At 36.1% G+C, this 22947-nt stretch overlaps 1 protein-coding gene across 1 annotated transcript in view; it reads right to left on the bottom strand.

Annotated features, from left to right (window-relative positions):
- Window positions 1–5087: 5087 nt before the first annotated feature.
- The window catches only part of cabp7a (calcium binding protein 7a), a 46072-nt gene continuing 28212 nt past the window's right edge, over window positions 5088–22947 (bottom strand). The window contains exons 2-5 of the mRNA XM_039659424.2: window positions 19115–19258; window positions 14290–14402; window positions 10600–10750; window positions 5088–9183 (exon numbers count right to left, since the gene is read on the bottom strand). Coding sequence (XP_039515358.1) covers window positions 9053–9183; window positions 10600–10750; window positions 14290–14402; window positions 19115–19258 — 539 coding nt within the window. The 3' untranslated portion in view covers window positions 5088–9052. The remainder of the gene's footprint in view (window positions 9184–10599; window positions 10751–14289; window positions 14403–19114; window positions 19259–22947) is intronic.

The following is a 22947-nucleotide window of genomic DNA, read 5'->3' as shown; positions in this document are numbered from 1 at the left end:
ATGCTCTCCCTTCAGATGCTGAAATGAGAGACATATTAAAATTCTGGCCATACTGAAGGTTGCGCCCCAGTTCTTGGTGTCAGCGCCAATTCTAACTTTTTTTTTTTTTTTTTTTGCAGAGGAGAAGCAAATAGTCTAGTCAAATAGTCAGTACACTTGAATCATTTTATGAATCCTTAAAAGTATCACTGTTTTACAATATATTAAGTATTTTAAAGATCAAGATTAAGTAATATCGATATTAACCTTTTTTTTCATTCGACTTGGAATGATTTCTGAAGGATCTTGTGACACTGAAGACTGGAGTAATGATGCTGAAAATGTAGTTTTGATCATGGGAATAAATTTCTAAATGTATTGAAGTAGAAATTTTTGTTTTAAATGCTAATTTCACACAATATGACTTTTTTACTGTATTTTTTATCAAACAAACGCCTTGGTGAGCATAAGAGACTATTTTTCAAATTATTTAAAGTTGCTTATTGTCATACCGTGGTATTAAAATCTTACTTGAATGCTTCTCTGCATGACTATGACAGGACAGAATTCAATAGACAGTATTTGCAGAGATAATAATCATTTTTTAAGGGAGTCATCAGCATTATCTAAAATAACCACATGTTCATCTATGAAGAAAAGAAGTAATCAGACCCTAGCAACCACCTAGCAAAGCCCTAGTAACTACCCAGAAAAACTTAGCAACCACATGGTCATACCCTGACAAACACCCATATTCTAGTATTGTGGCTGTGAATTTTGCACCTCTCAGCTCTAATTTGTGAATGAGTTGTTTGTAAAGTTCTTGCCATTGAAAACTAGAAAACACTAAAGAAAGAAAGAGAGCAGGGAGGGATTTATATGTTCTTTTTGTACTGAGAATGACATTGGATCATTGCTCTACTTCGATTCGTCTCTTGTTTATCACAATGGACTCTATTATGAGATTGATCCACCGGCTGCAATGAAGCACTGAAGCACTATTTAAAGAGAGTCGAGTTCCGAATCTGTGTTTATTAATTGAAGAAGCTCCACAGCAACATAAACAACTTGTTCATGTTAACCTTGTGTATTCTTTGAGATTAAAGCCATTGCCTCTCTCTCCGTTTTTCTGTCCTCTCTGTTCTCTTCAGTTCACTATCAGATTCCCATTAAGTCGATCCTCTTTGTTGCTTATGGCCATGAACTGCTCCTTTAGAGATTATTTGACCACATGTCAAGTCACGTCACCTTCATTTATAAAGCGCTTTTTGCACTATTTTTCAAAGCAGCTTTACAGTTAAATTACCGTAACAGATTGTTTAGGCTTTACAACAGCATTGGGATAAAGTTATTGTCCGGCTAAAGTTAGTTTTGATTCACTTCCGTTGCAAAGATTATGGTTTTTAACTAAGTTGTGCTAACACAACATCGTTCTAACAGAAAACACACGCGCTCCGGTCGCCCATGCGCACAAAACAGTGCCTGGTGTCTCGAGAACGCAAACCCTGAAATAGGTTTGAACGTTTCTCTCTGAATATTCGTGTTTTACAAAAGAGTGTATATACGTTACTTACCACACATGCTTTTATTTCGAAGTCCGTGAAAGGAAGTGCAGTGGCGAGTTGGCGCACTTTACGCTAAGTTACTTTACACTAAAAGGGAGTTGAACTTTTGGGTACACACTGACTGTGAAAATATAGCTTGTATGTAAAAATGCTTATTTCTACCTCTTACCTCCTGGCTGATGAAGGACAAGGTGTCGTTTTAATATTATGCTGTCTGCAAAACTTTGAGACTAAAGTGTTTATCGTATCAATCTCCTTCGAAGCTAACGTTTAGTGGGTCGTTAGCATACTGTGTTGTGCAGGTTTAGACATAGATAGGCTATACATAATAAAGGCTAGATGTCTTGACTGCGCTGTTGGCCAATGGAGGTCGACGTCCACACCGGGCGGCCATGTTGTCACAGGCAGCTCGCTCACTTATAACATTATGCATTATAGTTCAGACAAACAAAAGTGTTTGTCTGAACTTTGTTGCTATTTAAAGGAGTAGTTCACTTTTAAAGAAAAACTGTTGCTAATTTACTCACCCCCATGTCATCCAATATGTCTTTCTTTCTTTGAAAAGGTCGAAAAGAAATGAAGGTTTTTTAATGAAAACATTCTAGGATTTTTCTCCATATAATGGACTTCAATGGGCACCAAACGGTTCAAGGTCCAAATTAGAGTTTCAGTGCAGCTTCAAAGGGCTTTAAACGACACCAGACGATGAATAAGGGTCTTATCTAGTAAAACGATCGGTCATTTCAAAAATAAATAAAAAAAGTTTTAAGTTTTATAAGCATAAATGCTCGCCTTGCTCTGTGCTGTGATTCGCGTTCGTAACTCTCCTGCTCAAACTCGTTCATCAAAAAAATGAATGAATCTTTTTTGAGTCATTTTGTTCGAATGAAATGACTCGAAAAAAAGATTCGTAAATTTCATGATTGTCTGGTGTTGTTTAAAGCCCTTTGAAGCTGTACTGAAACTTGATTTGGACCTTGAACCGTTTGGTTCCCATTGAAGTCCATTATATGAAGAAAAATCCTGGAATGTTTTCATCAAAAACCTTTCAAATTTCTTTTCGTTTGAAGAAAGAAAGACATGGACATCTTGGATGACGGGTGTGAGTAAATTATCCAATATTATGAAGCTGCAGACTCGGAGCCTGCATCTACAGTCCCCCACCGAGAGTCCCGCATTCTCAGACCCCTCATTTTTCGAACACAGCGCCTCCTGCTGTTCAAAAGATCGAATAACACCCGCACACAGAGTACAGTGCACGCTTATCCAAATGCAATTAAAAACAATAGGATGCAATATTACGGTCTTCAAATAAATTATCCAATAAATATTTGCGTTCCCTGCTTAATGCAGGTGCCAAAAAAACTCATTGTTACTGATGGAAGGGATACAATTACAGATTGAACTATCTTCTGAAAAATAGTCTATGTAATATTTTATTGCTACAATGTTTGGTTTTTTTTATATATATATATATTTTTATTCAAAATTAAAATTCCACTTTTTCTTTCAGTTCAACCTATAATGCTCTAATTAACATTACCATGCTAACATAACAAAATCTGTTTTTTGATATTTTGAATGCGAAGCAAAATAAATCAGAATAGAAAAAACACCAATAATAAACAATTCAGTAGGCTACTTTATTTAATGATCACCTAAACATCATCTTACTGTAAAGAAAAAAGGAAGAACAAACTGTGTTCGTGACTTTAGGTTTAATTGCATTAAAAAAAAACTCATTTATAAGTCGCTTTGCATAATCATAAAATGATACGTTGCTGGAATCGGAAGGGGCAACTCCATCGATGTATGGTGTACTGGATACGATAGCACATGTCTTATGATCTTTCAAAAAGAAAGAAAAAAAAATCAAATTCATGTTGCACTGCTCTGACTGTAGAAGTGTCCCTTGAGATGTTTTTGAACTTTGGACAACTTTGTGGGTTTGAGATATATGGGGGCACAAAATGGGCAGTAAAAATAACTGCAGCATTTATGACATATAAAAAAGTCCGAGGTTAAAGGCTAACGTTAGCTATCAAAATATTTTCGGGGTAAAGAGGGCGAAAAAACATAACGGCTCAAATCTTGTTACAAACAAATATTAAATGGACTATTCTTATGTTGTATCGATTAGCTAAATTAGTTTTATTAAAAAATAAATCAAACGAGCTATTACGATTCTCTAAATAAAATTGAAGACAGCCTACTCACGTTTTGGCTTAAGTTCTGTTTATCCGATACAATTTGATAGGAGGCGCTGACTCGAAAAACGAGGGGTCTGAGAATGCGGGACTCTGGGTGCAGGGGGACTGTAGATGCAGGTCTCCGAGTCTGCAGCTTCATACTACTCAAATTATCAGCAAAAGTTTTTAAACTCAACTACTCCTTTTAAATAGCAACTCCACCATAGTTCAGACAAACACTATGTTTCACATTACTTGCTGTTTCTTCTCATAAATCAACACCGCAGTGGAGTTCAGTTATTTCGGCCTTTAACTGGGCCTTAACTCTCCAAATATTAAAACTTCTCTTTTAATGATGATTTTTAGCCTGCCCACCAGTGGCTAAAACTGATTAATCTCTGTGCTGGAAAAAGAGAGGAAAATTGAACAGCATAAAGGGAACAGATTTATAGTATATGGAAAGTTTGACAGTGTACTAGAATTAGGAAACGGATGGCATGGTATATCTAGAACCTGTGATCAGTAAACAGGCAGGTTCTTCACAGAGATAAAAGGATTTTCTCAAAAAAGAAATCGAATATGTCAGATTTCTATTGAGATCAAGGATTAGTTATCGTCACTGCAGTAAGATTATGTCAAAGGATTAGGCTACAACAAACATATCTAGTTCTGGTACTGTCAATTATGATTCAAAAATATGAGTTACTAATGAAATTATGAATACATTATAGGCACTTTCCTGCGAATATAGGGCTATCAATTAAAACGTTTCCACCACAGAATAAAAAAAGAAAGAAAAAGAGTCATAATTGTGAGATGCAATTACCTTTTTTAAACAAGACTTATAGGGTACAAACTGTTGCACTGTTTGCATTATAAACTTAGACTTTGAAAACATCTGTTGAACTAATTTAATTGAAATTAAGACATTTTAATGACCAAAACACTTTTTTCCCATGCAGTTTTACTGATTTTTTTTAAGTATAATAATTGATAATTTTATACACTTTTTGTATTTACATTTAATGTTTACTTGTTATTTGTAAATAACTATTATTTACTTTTAATGGTTATTAGGAAAATTTGACAAATTAAAGTTTCAATCTTTTTTGAGCAAATATATTGTAATGGAAACAAGGTTGCAAAACTACATTCTATATAACAAAACTAATTCTCCCTTTACTGATCATTTGTTGAAAAAAGCAAAAGAAGAAAAGAAATATTAAAATAGTTTCAGGCTCTATTTTGTAAGTATGTAAAAATTGCACATTAACACAACACCATTAACACAACAAACAGCATCATTGCTATTTTGCAGAGCAGTCAATTAGTTTTTAAGTTTCTTGGTCCAGTGTATTTTGGTATTATCTTTATTCATTTAGAATACAGTACAATGTCACAGGTGGATACACAGATTTTGTGCACTCGGTTAACACGCTTCACAAGGTGAAATGAATGTATAACGTTACGTTGACCCTCCTCAGAGAGCGCAAGTTGCACTAATAAACATAAGTGTGGCACATTAATTATCCACATTCAAAAAATAGTTCATCCCAAACAGAAGTATTTTCAGACCTGATATGAACACCATGTCATCACTGTAAACAATATTCTTTATGATCTGATATGAAAAACAGCATATAAGGCAAAGTAAGAAACGTCACAGGACAACATTCAACACGCTCGATGTCTCAAGTATCGAAATACTTGTTTATATAAATTAAATGTGTGCAGAATTCGTGTGCATGTCTCTTTAGAAATACACAGAAATGTGGCACACATTTTGAATAAAGCCTATGTCATATATATATATTGCCATCTCTTTAACAAAAATAATGATGCTCTACATGTACGTACATAAACATCTTGATAATTCATGTAATATACAAAAAATCTGGCTATAATAAAAATGACTTCAATGCAAAATTACTAAAAATCTTGGATACTAAAGTGCTCTACAGATAATAAACTACTGGTCTCTATGACTAATGAGAAAAGAGTGCCATCCTTTTTTGCACAATCATGTACAAACCAACATTCTCATTAAAATCCACAGTTAGCATTTCCTAGTCGCTTTCATGTATTGCTTAAATATACACTCAATATTTTCCACCCCAGGAAACAACAAATCTCATAAAAATGTATGCATTTTAGATAGCCTTTTTCATGATGCCAAGTAGACATGAAATACTTACATATAATATGCTTTAGGATCTAATCTATCCATATATTTTGAATGATTCATTTGAGTCCCAATTAAATAGGGAAGATAAGTTTAATGTACAGGTGTCCCCCAGTAACAAGTGTGTGTTTTATGAGAAATGTCTCACAAAGAAGCTTTTAAACAAAATATGTGTCCTGTTGACATCAAGCAAGGCAAAATCAAGAAGGCATCTGTTTGAGTTTCATTTGTCTTGCGTCTCAAGAGAAAAGTAAAGAAGTCTTTGAGTTACGTAATCAAAACACTTTTTTCCAGGTAACTAGTAAAGTAACGCATTACTTTTAAATTTACAACTAAACATCTGTTACTTTTTCAAATAAATAACGGAAGTTACTTAATGTTTTCCCATTTATTGACTGACTGACATTTGAGAAAAACAAATTCGGTATTCCCCAAAATTAATATGTTGAACTGGATGATCGAAGGTCAGCGGCAAAGTCATTGCTTAATAAAGTGAGGTTAAATACATTAAAGGAGTAGTTCACTTTAAAAAAAAAAAAAAAAAAAAAAAAAACTTTTGCTGATAATTTACTCACCCCCATGTCATCCAAGTCGAAAAGAAATTACGTTTTTTGATGAAAACATTCCAGGATTTTTCTCCATATAATGGACTTCAATGGGAACCAAACGGTTCAAGGTCCAAAAGACAGTTTCAGTGCAAACTGCTCAAAGGGCTTTAAATGATTTCAAACGATGAATAAGGGTCTTATCAAGCGAAACGATCGCTCATTTAAAAAAAAAAAAAAAAAAAAGTTTAAGTTTTATAAGCTCAAATGCTCGCCTTGCTCTGTTCTGTGATGCGCGTTCGTGATTCTCCTATTTGAACTCATTCATTAAAATGAACAAATCTTTTTTTCGTGTCATTTGGTTCTTTCAACGAACGAAATGAAAGAGCTGACTCTGGAAAAGATTTGTTCATTTTGATGAACGAGTTCGAATAGGAGAGTCACGAACCCGCAGTTTGCATTGAAACTGTCTTTTGGACCTTGAACCGTTTGGTTCCCATTGAAGTCCATTATATGGAGAAAAATCCTGGAATGTTTTCATCAAGAACCTTAATTTCTTTTCGACTGAAGAAAGAATGACATGGACATCTTGGATGACATGGGGGTGAGTAAATTATCAGCAAAAGTTTTTTTTAAAAAGTGAACTACTCCTTTAAGTATATTTGTGTAATTTAACATATTTAATTATTACAGGTTTCCGTAATATTATGAGTTTGCATTTCAGTGTTTAGTATTTCTAAAGGAGCAAGTAGAGGTAAGTTAGTGTGATACATCTAAGCATTCAGCAAAGGCTTTGTGTTTTTTTATTTATTTTTTCATTCTTTTTTTATGAGCAGCTGTTGTGAATAATTAATTCAGTTGGATCTGATTTACTAAGCACAAATAAATCTGGGGGAGATGGGGTTACCAGCCAATCCGCTAATGATATAATGAGAATTTCCTTATCAGCTGAGTGCTATTATGCCTATTCTAGACGAGTTTTAAATAATAGGCTATTCTCTGGTTAACATTATTAGCTTTCTCATTTCTGTTAATGAATAAGTAATTGTGCCTGTGTAATGGAGGAAACCTGTACACTGTTGTCCTGTGACTCCTCTTGGACTGTCACTCGACCGTAGTGCTTGTGTGAGCGCTTAGACGTGCGTTTCCGTCCATTGCATATTTCATTTATACCTGGACATCCAAATGTAAGAGTTCCATGGTGCTGTAACTAACAGCTAAATCAATTCATGCCCTGGGCTGAGGTGAAAACTAATGTTATGCCCTGGAAAATGCCCTTTAACAGAATGACACAGCTGATACATATTCAAACCCTGACATTCACATTTTAAACATTATTCACACCTTAGATACTCCGTTTCATGATCATCAAGTCATCCAACGTCTGTTTCCCAGTAAAAACACTGAACGACGTCACAAATGGCACATTCATATGGACATATGAACAATATATTTTGAAACCGAAGTGAAACACTGATATACCACAGTGTTTGCTGTCCGATTATATTAATACACATATTCCTTACACTGCAAACTAATAGAAACATCATGATCATCCATTTAGGTTGGGCGACGAGCTTAAATGGACATCGATTTGGTTCAGAAACAACCATTAAATAGTTTCCTGATATGTCACAAATCAGATACTCCTTATATCCCGTGTCTTACGTAATCATTTGGTATAATTGCCTGCCAGTCGTGTCATTTCAATTCAAAAGCTCCTACGTGATAACTACAGTGCAAATGTTTGCAAAATGTAACGGTTACATTTGCACCGACGAGCGTTGTTGATCATTCAGAACAGAAAGCCTGAAAATGCATAGTGTATTTCAGGTGAAAAGAGAAATAATACTTAATACTCTATGTCACTAGTGGTATAGCATCACTTTTGGGTTGTTTCACGCCCCCTTTTGACCATATGCAGTACTACTACAATCATCTCAGGCGTGTGCAACAGGTAAAAATCCACGAAAGTTACTCGACAAACACAAGACTAACATTGCATGACATGAGCATGCCCTAAACAGCCCTTATTCTCATGCAAAGGGATCAGTATACTGGATGTAAAATGTCAGAAACGGCCTCTGCTCCATATCCAACTCGGGTCCTTCTCCGGAAAGATTTGTTTTGGGATCTTCTAGGTGAATGGATGCACAGCTGAGCTCTACTGGTGCGTCCAGGCTATTGTAAATCCATGCATCGTCATGCATTGATCCTCGGTTGGAGATGTCCATGCGACCAAACTCAACCAGAACACACTGAAGAGGAAGGGGAAACTTTTTCGGGGGGGATCCATTACTCTTTCGCTCTTTTCCTGTACTTTTCATTGGGGGTAAGACACAGTATGTGTGCGTTAACATATTTGTGTGCATTCTGTTTTGAAACTGCTGCCAAATAATAATAAAAAAAAAAACATGTCCAGTGTAGCTCGTCTCAAAAATATTTCAGTCACCACATTTGGATTTCACGTAAATTAAATGAACTTTACAGTTGCTCCAGTTTGAATGTGCATGTGTGCGTGATTGTTTTTTTTAAGCAATTTTTGTCACTGTCATATGTTGAATTGAATCTATGTTGTGAGCGGTCCATACGTTACTTCATGCCACTGCGAAGCACCTGATTGGCTGCAATGAGCATGACACTGATGATGAAAGCAATCGCGAAGGCGCAGATCAGACTCTTCCGTACGCATGTTTGCTTCACCTGCTGGGTTGGACTCTCCGCTGAAGAAGCAGAGAGAAAACAAATAAGATCATCAAGAGGGGTTGGAGATGGTGACTTGATATTAAATTAAAAATATGTGAAGGTTTCAAAAGTGTTTGAGCTCCAAAACTGTTCTAAAACTTAGTGAGCTCTAATACCTAGACAATATTTTTAGGCAGCATACTTCAGGTCTTTTCATGAAAATCCATTAAATATGATAGACACAGTTGAAGGAAAGGTCAATTAGAAATGTACATTATTTTGCCAAGTACTGAAAAGTCATGATCAAACATTGATGGTATCGTCTCCAAAACTGGTAATTAAAGGGTTAAAATCCTAAAATTAAATACATATTTGGTAGTTATGATGAGGACTGATGCTGGTTAAAAGATTTAACTTGGTAAAAGTGGAAAATAATAATAATACATAATATTTTAGGCAATGTTTAATATGTGGCCATTTTTGGTCTTTAACACGCTAAGTGGGATTTTTTTTAAAAATCTGACATAACACAAAATCTTTAAATGCACCAGAAATAATGTTGCTGCTAATATTTAACATATTCAAGACTGTGATAATCCAAATCTAAAGTTTTCTCTTTGCATTTAGTGTATTGAAAATAATAATTTTTTTGTGTTTTTTCCTCTATGCAAATTGATGGTATCGCCACCAAAACTGGTAATTAAAGGGTTAAAATCCTGAAATTGAATAAATATTTGGTAGTTATGATGAGGACTGATGCTGGTTAAAAGATTTAACTTGGTAAAAGTGGAAAATAATAATAATACATAATATTTTAGGCAATGTTTAATATGTGGCTATTTTTGGTCTTTAACACGCTAAGTGGGATTTTTTTTTTTAAATCTGACATAACACAAAATCTTTAAATGCACCAGAAATAATGTTGCTGCTAATCTTTGACATAGTCAAGACTGTGATAATCCAAATCTAAAGTTTTCTCTTTGCATTTAGTGTATTGAAAATAATTACATTTTTGTGTTTTTTCCTCTATACAAATTGATGGTATCACCACCAAAACTGGTAATTAAAGGGTTAAAATCCTGAAATTGAATAAATATTTGGTAGTTATGATGAGAACTGTTGCTGGTTAAAAGATTTAACTTAGTAAAAGTGGAAAATAATAATAATAAATAATATTTTTGGTCTTTAATGCACTCAATGGCATAAAAAATCTAATGCAGCACAAGGGTTAAAAAAAAAAATACTGACCCCAAACTCAACAGTAGTGTATGCCTAGTTCAAAATTCTAGGATTTTTGGGGTCTTCCTCAAACAAAATTCCAATTTAAACAGTTATACACCCAACATAATTAATCAAAATGATGAAATTATGATTTTAACAAGAAAGTAATAATACTAGAAACTGTATCTCAGCCAGAGCTGTGCATTATTAAAAAGAAAGAAAAAAATTCTTACTGTCAATGTCAACCTGGCAGTCCCCAGGATTTTCGATGTGATTCTCCTCTGTCATGATGATATTCTCAATGTCCTTCATAGACAGGTGGTCACAGAAAGTATCATATAAGAGTCTCTTCAGCTCTTCCACAGTCAGCTTCTGCATATCACACTAAAAAACAAAAAATTTCATTCTGTAATTCTTTAACCGATCTTCAATGGCCTGAATGCATTACTTTACTTTACTGTACATTAATGCATTTAGTTGACACTTTTATCCAAACAGACTTACCTGGCATTAAAGGTATTTTTATCAGTTCATGCATTCCCTGGGAGTCAAACCCATGGCCTTGTTGACGAGTTCACACTTACAAATAATCAGATAGAGTAAAAGAGTGTGCAAATTTAGTGTGCTCTCCGAGGAGAGGGCTCCAAGCTCAGAATTTGTTAATAAAACATCATGTGTTGCAAACACCATGCTCTGTTTGGAGCTCACAGTCAAAACTTGATATTAAATTTGACATGCAACCAATTTCACTTCCATTTGCACCATATTTTTGAGTACAAAATTAGGTCCCACTTTATATTAAGTGACTTTAAATACTATGTAATTACATTGAAATTAATAATTCGATACAATGGACTTATTGTGTACATACATGGTTTTACATTGTACTTACATTTTAAAATTCCAGCATGTAATTCCAGCTATAATTAATTTATGTAATTACACAGTTGACCCTCCCCTCACACCTTAACCTACCCTCAAACCGACCCATACCACCACACCTGTCCCTAACCTTACCCGTATCACACCTCAATAGCAGCAAAAGTGTTTTACAATACAACAGGAACACAATAATACATTGTACTTATTGTTCAATGTAAGTATATAGTACTTAAAGCCACTTAATATAAAGTGGGACCCAAAATTATATTCAATATAAAAAATATGATTTTGTCTTTCAGAGTTTAAAAGTGTCAGAGGTAGTTGAAGGAAAGGGGTGTTAAAATAACATGTACTGATGAACTGCGAACTAAGAATGTGTAATAAGTTGATTTTGATTTCATGCACGCAAATTCATAGCACTGAACTCATAATTACACAGCGAGATGTTTAAGAGGGAGAACCCTTTAGCTATTTGGGGTCAAACACACTGCTAAAAAATGCACCAGCAGTGAGCTGAGATTAGAGAAACTCATCCTTGGGGTAATCACCATATGGCCCTTACAAATGATATTCTGCTCTTCTCACTTGGAGACATGCAGCGGAAGAGACCCCGTTATAAAATCGATTAATAAATCTTATTTAAAGTCATCATGTCTGAATTTGAAATGTATTCAGATTTGTAGGTTTTGTAACACTTTATTTTGATTATACTAAGCAACTATATAAGAAAATACATGTCAAGAAGCTCTCATTTGCGTGTTAGTAGAGTATGAGTAGTCTGCCTGCTTAATATCTGCTAAAACTTTATATTGATGGTCCCCCAACAGACATTTTACTAACTATAGCTTTGCAACTTCGTCAACTTAATACTAACCCGAACCCTAACCCATAAACTAATCTTTTAACAGTCTACTAATTCTCTAACGAGAGTTACTTGACATAGTTGCAAAGTTAAATGTCTAAAGTGGACTATCGAAATAAAGTGGAACAGTAGATTTTGCTCATGTTTAAAGGATAGGAGGCCAATTCTATTAAGCTGATTGATGTCTGTTTGTGTGATTTCACATAGAGAGAATTGAAAGCAGGGCCTAAAATGAACACCTGCCAAGCGCCAAATGCAAATGGGGTTGGTGAGTATATGAAATGGTGTCAATCGGCAGTTAGCCGGTTACGTTTTTATGAATTCTAACAATGCAATGTTGTGAGAACATGAACAAACGTGAATGCCTAGGACAGTTGATAGCCAACGCTGGATCATCACGAAAGTTTAATGCTACGTTCACACCGGACGCGAATCGCGCGTCAAATTCGCGCCTGACGCGTCTAGTTTGACGCTTGACCACTTTGTGTTAATTCGCGTGTCAAAAGCGAAACTGGCGCGCGTAAAAACAAAAGTTTGAAGCGAAATTTACGCGCGTGACGTGCGTCAGAATCGAAATCCGTTGGCGGCCATTGTTTTTATGTCGACCGAGCATTCATCAAGAGAGTTACCGCTCTGTATTTACTCTGGAGAGCAGAACAGCGGCGTGGGGATCATCGTCGCCGTATATTTGTGTCCACCGGACCCTTCGGAGCCGAACCGTTTGGCTAGATTCACCATTCGCTCCAGGAGCTGCGCTGGATGAAGGCCGCTGTCAGCGGTGCTTCCGCCTGTCACGCGCCCAGTTTGATGACCTGTTGTCCGGCATCGGAGCGAGGATCACCCTCGCCCTCATCCACCTAATCTAGCTGTCATTTATTTTTTGTTTTGATGATAAATAGAGCCAGCCTTCAAAAGTTATTAACCTGTCCTGTGATTTTTTTTCTCTCTCTCACGTCCAGACACGGATTTATGCACATGTTGATTGTCTTTACAACATAATACTATTTCATATAATCTATATATGGAATGAATAACATCCAATACAAAATGAACATGTCTCGTATATAGAAATAATGTTTTAAGTGATAAAACATTTGCTTTGTGTGCATAATCCCAACATGCATTTAGTATTAACAAAATAATTTATTGAAGCATCCAGACACTTCACCACGTGAGCAAGCAGCTAGGCTCCTGATTGGTTAACGCGGCGCGAATTCACGCCAAAGTTCAGATTTTTCAACTCGGGCGGCAGACGCGTGAATGCACAAATGGCACTAACTGAATCATTCGCGCGTAACGCGCCAGACGCTCAATTCGCGCCATTCGCGCGAACTTGAGGCGCGAATGAGGTGTATTCGCGTCTTCCGCGCCACGCCTCATTCGCGGCGCAGGAATTTTTCACACACGTAAAGCGTCTTTGCATTGACTTAACATTGAAATCATTTGCGCCTGACGCCCTATTCGCGTCCGGTGTGAACGTAGCATAAGCCTTGGCATTTTAAATATTCATGCACAAGAAGAGGCGAAATGAAACTTGGTTCCAAATGAAACTCGCGCGGTGTTTGGGAATTTTCTGTGCGCAAACATCCGAAGTGTCCGCCCACAAATCCGAATCAGAGAGTGTGCAATTAGTGTATTGAGTTCTCTTTCACGTCTTCTTGCGCTTGAACAGACATATTTAAACAAAATTATGCCCGTCTTGGGGAGTATCCTCGTAAACATAGTCAGTTATGCCTAAAGTGAACATAAACAGTTTTAAGAAAGAAAACGCATGATGGATCCGTGCATTAGCTCTTAAAGTGACAGCAGCCTAACCTTCCTTCTGCTGTCTGTGTTTGATGTTAATCAAAAGACAAAAAGGAAAAATCACTCACTTTCCTTGACTGAATAACTTTTGTAACTTATTGATAAGGATTAATCCATGTTTAATTTAACAATTTAACACAATGCAGTGTTATTTCTGCATTTGATTCATTAAATTTCTGTGCCTGAAAAGTGAATTTTTTGATGTCATGACTGCCTGTTTTTGCCAGAACCGTTTTAGCAGGTCTGGCAAACAGTTAGTTTCAGGCCCTGATTGAAAGTGTCTGTCTAATCTAGATGTAGTTTTGGTGTGACAGATGCAGCAGGTTTTGTGGCTGTTGTCACTTTAAATAAGAGAGAAGTGGCTAATAATCACCTTCCAGAACACAGAGTCAAAATCAGTTCCGTTGAACTTGTCAGGCATCCCGGCAGCCGTGAGTTTGGGCCCCAGGAGAGTAACAAATTCCTCAAAATCCACCTGGCCGTCTCCTAAAAAACAGACCGTGAAGTATTAGATGGATTCTAGCATGATATATCACACTTTAAAAAATGTTGGGTTGTTTCAACCCAAATTTGGGTCAAATATGGACAAACCCAAATGTTGGGTTAAAAATGTATTTCAAAAATTTACAGCTGAAAGTGAAATTTGAAGTTGGGTTAAAATTTTAAATTACATTTTTTAACCCAACATTTGGGTTTGTCCATATTTGACCCAAATTTGGGTTGAAACAACCCAGTATTTTGCAAGTCCCAATTGTTGGCTATGGATATCCAGTATAGAAATGGATAGAAGTATATTTTCTGTCAGGGTTGTGAGTTATTTAGAATTTAATTGAGAATGCCTGTATAGAAAAATCCTGCATTTTAATCAAATTTGCATTGAGAAAATGCCTATAAACACTCAAATAGAGTGGAGTTTCCCAACGTGGCGTTTACGAACTGCTGGTGGTTTGGGTTGATGAAAATATAATAATTAATTAAATCCTAAAAATAAAATTAGTCAAATAAGTGAAATAAAAATTAATCTCTTACTAAAGAAAGATTACAATTGTATTAGATACAATATTATTAAGATATACATGAATTAAAAGATTAAATATTTTATTTGTTCATCTGTCATGTGACTTAACTATTCATATTTCACTTTCATTTAATGGATCATGGTAGAAGCATTTTTTTATTCTGTATGAGTTTGGAGAAGTATGTCTAATCAGTTGAGAAAATATTCTCTATGTGAGAGTAAACAGTTGTAATTAGGCACATTTAATGAATAATAATAATAATAATGATTAGTTGTTTTGGCACAAATGTTGTACTAATGACACTCCTCGGTTAAAGAATTGTACTATTACTGTTTAATATTTGTGAACTGCGATTCCGCAATATCAATTTACTGACATTCCAAGTCAATTTTAGTAGTGTGGCCAATTCAAACTCTTTCATTAAAACAAAGCCATTTCTTACGCTTTGCATGAATTATCTTGCTGCTCATGGTATGGTTGGTCAACTTTTCCTTTCTGGATCGATTAGTTTATCTACATTTCTCTCTTTTTTTGTGTCACCTTTATTATTTGAAGTGTCAGAACGAGCGTAATTTCATTGAGTGTGTTTTATGGAGCTGAAAGGCGCTCTCTGAGACGTTCTTTAAAGCACCGCCACTACAGCCATCAAAGCACCGCTTTCACCTTCAATTCATTTCAAGACAACTAACTTCAAACTTCAAAACGCCTACTGTCAAAAACTGTTCTCATTATCTGCCCATGCATAATTGCATGTCTCCATGCATTATGAGGAATATGATAGTTTGGGGCAATAAAAAGTCACAGTTGTTCAGCTTTTCTATTTGTTGAATATCTGTCAATTGTGTTTAGCATCCCTACAGTGCAGAGAAATGCATCTGATTGGTGACTGTTGGGCTTCAAGGAATAATTCACCCCAAAATTACAAAAAAACAATCATTATTTACTTATTCCTAACTTGAATGTGTCTCGAAATGTCTTATTTTGTGATCTAAAGAAAAAAGAAAGTCATACTGTAGGTTTGGAACAATATGAGCAATGAGCACATGCTGATTAAATCTCATTGATATTTCTTGGATGAACTCTCTCTTTAACTCTTTCCCGCCATTGAAAAGACTTTCCATAATTTATGACGCAATGCTTCCCCATCATTTAAGTTTTCCGGCAATCCATGTTTTCACTGTTGTACTGTTGGTATGGGGCTGTTATGGATTGTTTGAAATAGTACTACATCTCCAGATCCAAACACAAGTGAAGAAGAGGATCTGCATAAACCGGAAGGAGCAGATAGAAGATTGCACACACTAAGCCAATGTGATCATCAAACATTCAACAGAATATAAATTAAAACTGCTTCACGTTACCAAGCAAAATGTCAAACTCATGAAGAATTAAGTGACTGTGAAAGCTTTGGGGGTGTTGATGGCCTCGATCTACTCAATGTTTTGATCATCACTCTGAATCCGATCGATAACTCAACGCATTCTCATCCCAAGGCATCATATACGACACTTTTGCCAAAGCATAGACATCCAACGCATATGGCACCCTTTAGCGTCAATTGAGACTCTTCGGTTATGGTAGGTTTAGGTATGGGGTAGGGTTAGGTTTCGACCACTAGGAGGCGCCTTCTGCCCCATATATATCTGCGTCTCATTTAACGCTAAAGGGTGCCATGTGCGTTGGATGTCTACGCATTGGTAAAAGCGTCGTATATGATGCCTCTGGATGAGAACGGGCTCGATATTTAGGTTCGCAACAAATTTGCATAATGCCAGCCTATGGTAATATTCATTGGCTGTCCGCAAAAAACGCAGACTTAGTTGACTCGCCCTCAAACACTTTAGATGTAGCTGAGAAGCAGCCACTGTTGCCAACTATTTTCAAAGGAAAGTAGCTAACACCTTGCCTAAAAGTCGCTAAATGTCGCTAAATGACGTCATACGTCAATTAGCATATCAATGTTGTCATTGCGTCGTACTTGCGTTCTGTCTGCCTAATGTGTTTTCTCTCAAAATGAATGCTTTAATATAATATAATATAATATAATATAACCGAATGTCAATAAAGCATTCTCATTTCCTTTTTTTTTTGTCAGACAACAGATTGAGTAGCTATGATATAGTGAATGACAAAAAAATGTATAGGCCTATGTGGAACATTATATGAATTGAGAGAGTTGGGGAACCTGATGAACTAAGCTCTGTGATAGTGAGTATTACAAGTAATAAGCTCAAGAAAAGAAAGGAAATTGAAATGGTCAAACTAAACTCTTTAAATATAAAACAAAAGAAAAGCAGATAAGTGATAAGACCATGGAAAAACTCATTCGCGTCTGTCAGCAGCCGTGCGCTCTTCTCAAACACAGGGAGAAAGCAAGACCTCGCACTCGTAGGACAGTACTGGCAATATTTGGAGGTTACTGAGGTTTGTTCAAAAACTCGCTAAATTTGTCGCTAGTCGTAGACATCGTCGCTAAATTTGTCGCTAGTCGTAGACTTTCAAAAGTAGACATCTTTTGAAAAATGTCGCTAAAGGGGTCTGAAAATTTGCTAAAAATAGCGACAAAGGCGCTAAGTTAGCAACACTGGAAGAAACATGTCATGTTGTTGACATGTCGAGAAGACGTTATTTACTGCACTGCGAATCCACGTTGCATGCACTTCCAAAGGACAAGGACTTGCGCTCGAATGGATACATTGAAACTGGCGCTGTTCATATCACTGTGTACAAGTGCTGGGAAAGCCTCGAGAGCTGAAATTCAGATATAATGGGAGTTTAGTTAGTGATGCGCGATGCAAGCGGTAGACAAATCACAACAGACTGGACCATCTTCTGACCAATCAGAGCATATAGGCTTTCGGAAAGCAGGGGTTTAGAGAGACTGAATCCTTTATCGAGCTGTTTTAGACACTGTGAGAAAAGAGGTGATGCTGCAATATATATTATGAGAAAACTTGAAGTGTTTGTGACCTTGGATGCATGTGAACCTGTTGTAGGAAACCTTTAAAGGGTACATATCATGCTTTTAAATCATTCATTTTTACTTATAAATCATACATTTGTGGTCTATATAAAGCATAACTGCAATGCTTGGGTCTGAATTCCTCATTATTATAGCTCCACAGGCCCCTTTTCTACCCCTTTTCTGATGTGCGTCTGTGAGCGACCCGTTTCAAAGCGGCCCCTTTAAAAAAATGGAGTTGCGTCTTTTCCCTCGGTTCAACTCCCCACGTTCGGCCATTATTGTAGTTTGATTAGAGATATACAATTATATACTATAGCTTCAAAGAATATTTTTAGTCACTCGTTAACAAAATGTCAACAACGGAAGACTTGTCCATCAAGCCTTACATATTCGAGCCAGAGCGAGCGATTTCATAAAGACGACGACGAACCTGCAGAACAACGTCTTCATATGGATGCAGTTGTATGCAAGTTAACTATGTTGTGTTATTAGTGAAAGTAGACTATTTTTCTGGTTAAAACAAGCACACTGACAAGATAAATGACTGCGGTCCAATCTTACCACTAAAAATCTGTATTAATAATAATATAATAACTTGCGTGTAGAAAAGCATCAGAAAACACAGCAGCTAAATGATTTTACCCCTCATTCAGACGAAGTCGATCGGCAAACCCTTCTTTATAGTGGCGGAAGTTGTTGAACTGGGAATCCTTGAAGTGCTTCAGGTCACTACATCCAACAACCAAACATTTTGACTTGCCCTCTCGTAACTTCTGCATCATTGAGCTTGGACTACAAAATCGGAGCGAGAAATAATAATGGCGGATTGCTCGAAGTGTTGGACCGGTACTCAATGTCCTTATTTGTCAGTTCCGCTGCAAATACGGTGACGTAATTGTTCAAAAAACGTCATAGAGAACAGAAAAATCTGAACAGGTTGAAAAATATGACCAAAACAGAATATAAAGATATAAATGAAGCACCTGAAGAGAATAATTTCATCTTTTCTGTACTTATAAACACTCCAAATATACAACAAAATGCATTTAAGGGCTAAAAAAGTGGATTTTGCATGATATGTCCCCTTTAAAATAGCATAATATGGTCACCCTGGTGGGAACATCAGCACACCAGCATCCCATCCTAAAGACGTCTAGCTATTCTGGTCTTTTCTCTTTCCAGTCCATTCACAGTTTGTGCAAGTGTCTCCTCACCATCCATGTCGAGTCTCTGAATGATGACCTCTAGCTCGACCTCATTGGGCATGTACCCAAGAGAACGCATGGCCATGCCGAGCTCCTGCTTTGAGATGAAGCCGTTCCCATCTCGATCAAACACCTTAAACGCCTCCCGGATTTCTGAGGAAGAGAGTCACACACAGATCTGTAAGACGGTGCTTTATACCTCCAATTTTAAACCAGTATTACTCTGCAACATTATTATTTAAGACAGATATTAAAATCATCACACCGAAGTGACTCAAAGAAAAGGAATGATTACAGTATATTGATTTTTCCCACAATAATTCACTTTCTGCAGAGCACAGCCTTTGTACTTGATGGATTTCAAACAAAGAAACAGGACGATTTCCGTAACATTCGCATAGGCTTGTTAAACGACGGGAAAATGCCGCAATGCACACGGTCGGTTGAGCCAACTTGTTTCACCGTTTATGCATTATACATCATCATTAAGTCATTTGCAATTTTCCACTTGTCACGCCATGATGCCATATTCATAATTATGAAATATGCACCACACAGGCTGCAAGATATTGCTATAAATCCAGATAATATATTCAATACGGAGTGTGAACTGGAGTATTCGGTGCTGTGGCTTGCTCACTGTAGGTTTGATAAATGGCTATTTGGACATGTGGTCCAAACAAAAACACATTAAGTCTATCGGATATTAGGGAGGAAATATGAGAAAAATACAAGAAATGATGCCACTGCGGTCCATAGCAATAGCAACAGATGGAGAAAGCAACTTTACTCCACATTACGGTGGAAGTAAGCGGGTTTTAAATGGAAGTGAAGTGTGGGCTCTATTTTGCGCATTTCAAAGCAAAACTGTTTAGCTGCAAGCAACACATTTGGATTTGCAAAAAAGAAATGAAGCAAAACAGGATGGTTCTAATATGCCCTATCAACCAGACGGGAGAAAATCAAACAGGATATTCAGACTCATTTGCAGATTTTAATGATCATTAACATGCTCATATTATCACCCATCTTTTAAGAAGCTCAACAAGTCGATCATTATGTGTATGCAACTTTTTTTTCAACTTTTCGACTTTTTAGAAGTGCCATGAATGCAGTCCATGTATGAAATTAAAATTCTAAACAAATTTTATTAAATGATTTAATACAACGAAATTATAAATTAACTGAACCAGTTACTTAGTTATAGTTAAGGACATAAATCTGCATATATGAAACAAGATACAGCAAAAAAGTACCTTTTATGTGTTCTACAAAACAACTGCTAGTGTCTATAAATAAAGATAAATATTAAAGATGCATTATGTCCTGTATATATTATAATACCCTGAATAATATAATTTTTATATAATTTATCTTGAATGTTTTTTTTTTTTGTTTTGTTTTTTTTTTTTGCAGCCCCTTAACTGTCACCGTCCCGCTACCGGGACGCCTAACTTTACTTCACTATATTTCAAATAAATCCTAATCTAATTATGACAAATTATATATCGTTGGAAAGGTCAAAGGCTTCTAAATAAATATTCTACCCCTGTTTTGTGTTCCAAATTATGTAGGAAGAGTAATTGATGAATTTATGACAAGAGTGCACCTCAAAAAATCTTAAATCTCAATAAATAAAGAAATGTTTTGTAAAATATATATTTTATATAAAATAAAAAATATATAGTACAGTATATTTGATTTACTGTAAATATAATATGCGCTGCAGCTTTGAAGTTGAATACTAGGCCTATATAGGCTAAAGCGTGTCTCGTGTTTTTAAGATCAAAAACGCGTTCTGTGTGATCATCCCCTTCCACCTATCACTCACTACTTCTGGGACAGGCGTAAGACATAAAATATTTTGTCCAATTTAACAGAAAGTATGTGCGAATAAAGATTAATAAAGATTTTAAATAATACCTTTTTTTTAATAATTACAGTTTTTTAAGTTTAAAGATTTCCGATGACTGACATCACAAAATTTACTGGTATTTTGGTGCTAATGTGTGAATTGTCTCTTAAAGGTAAAAATCCTGAGCGCCATGCTTATGTGAACAGCATATTTGTGTATTTACGGTAAAGTCATTCTGGTAATTTTACAGTAATTTTACAAGGATTACTGTGTGAAAGGGGCTAACGCGTAATGAATACATGGTGCTATCTATGTAGGTGTTGTTTGGAACAAAGTATCAGGCCTCTAAAGCCGCGTTTCCCCCGCAATTTCCAGGAACTATTTGTCCCAGGAACTTTTTTCATAGGAGCTTTTTTTGCCCCAGACCGCTTGCTTACTGCGTTTCCACCGCGGACTAAAGTCTGCGCATTTGTTTTGAGTGCGTTTTGAGTTTTGTATGGAGGAGATTCTGCTTGTGTCCAATTGCTTTACTAACGAGGTAATTAACAAAACGGCAGAAAAGAGACGAGCACCCAAAACGTATTCAGAAAGCTCGTAATGCTAGATATAAAAGTAGACGTTTGTTTTCAGCGGACCGTGAGATGGATGGGACTAATGCGCACCATTGGGCAGAAAGAACCAGTGAATAATGTGTGAAATTTTGGGAAATTACCGAGGCTCAATAGTGGACTCAACAATGCTCATTGTGCAACTAAGTTTTTGGGAAACCCACCACGGCCTGTTGCTAGGCAACTGCACAACTGTACAAACCCACTACTATAAGGGTTGTGATTAGACCACAGCCCTTCCAGCATGATAGCGCTCGCATGTCACAGTATATATCAAAAGTTGTACCTACTCATAAAAATAGCACTCTCTATAAAAATAATAAAGATATATTTGAAAGCCAAGCATGCACCTAAACATGAAGGGTTAGGGTTACTTTTTAACAAACAGATTTCAAAGAATTTTGAAGCTCATTATTGGGAAAGATTAAGCAAAATATCTATATACTTTAAGGTATCAAATATTACATCAAAATTACTTTTATGCTATTTTTATGCTGCTTTGCATAATTTTTGGAAAAGTAAAAAGTGAACAAATGAACGTGAAAATAGGTTGGTGTGTCTCATTTCACCGTCAGAGAGAAGAGCGTGAAAAAGCGCAACGGGTATCTGTGCATCAATACTGCAGAAAAAGAGTAGGCTTATTGGAAACATTTCAGATATTTCAGTATCGATACATATCTAATATTGATATTTTTGACAACACGACTACTATTTATTTTTTTAAATGTATCTTTTTGGTGTTTTGCAGAAGAAAGCCAGTCATGCAGTTTTGGAACGATATACGATGAAAAATTGCCATTCAAGTGTGATTAGATTTTAAAGCATTCATTATTCAACTCCATCAACCAGGTAGATCTGAACAGCTGGTTATTTACTGTTTTGTTCAAAATGAACCAACAACCAATGTGCCTCGAACCAGACATGCAGTATAATTTACATAAATTACAACTTTCATCTTATTGCACACGCAATGTTCATGAAAGTTTGCAATTATCCTTATGTCTCTGAAGTGAAACAAAAGATATTTTCCGCAAATTTAGTGGCATGTGGCAACAACAACAGCACAGAGATTGTACAAGTCTTGTGAGGAACAGATAGCAATCCGATTAAGGGATTGCCATGGGTTTCCTTGGAGTGAAAAACATTTCGATTGGGGAAGTCCTTGGCAGAACACGACATGCTGCCAGATGCTGCGCTGCTGGCATTGATAAGATTTGTTGAGAAATCTCAGTTCTTTGCCAAATTAACTTTTACCTACCATATGTGTTTCACCACTTTATTATTATTTTTATCTCAAACCACAAAATTCATTGAAGCTGAATGGATCTCCAAAAAATACATTGCTAGCTGTACTCTCTAAATGTGTCATTCTCTGATGT

This window comes from Pimephales promelas, chromosome 4 (genome assembly GCF_988280905.1).
Source record: "Pimephales promelas chromosome 4, fPimPro1.hap1.1, whole genome shotgun sequence".
In the NCBI taxonomy this organism is placed as follows: Eukaryota; Metazoa; Chordata; class Actinopteri; order Cypriniformes; family Leuciscidae; genus Pimephales; species Pimephales promelas.
This window is presented reverse-complemented; position numbering and strand designations above follow the sequence as displayed.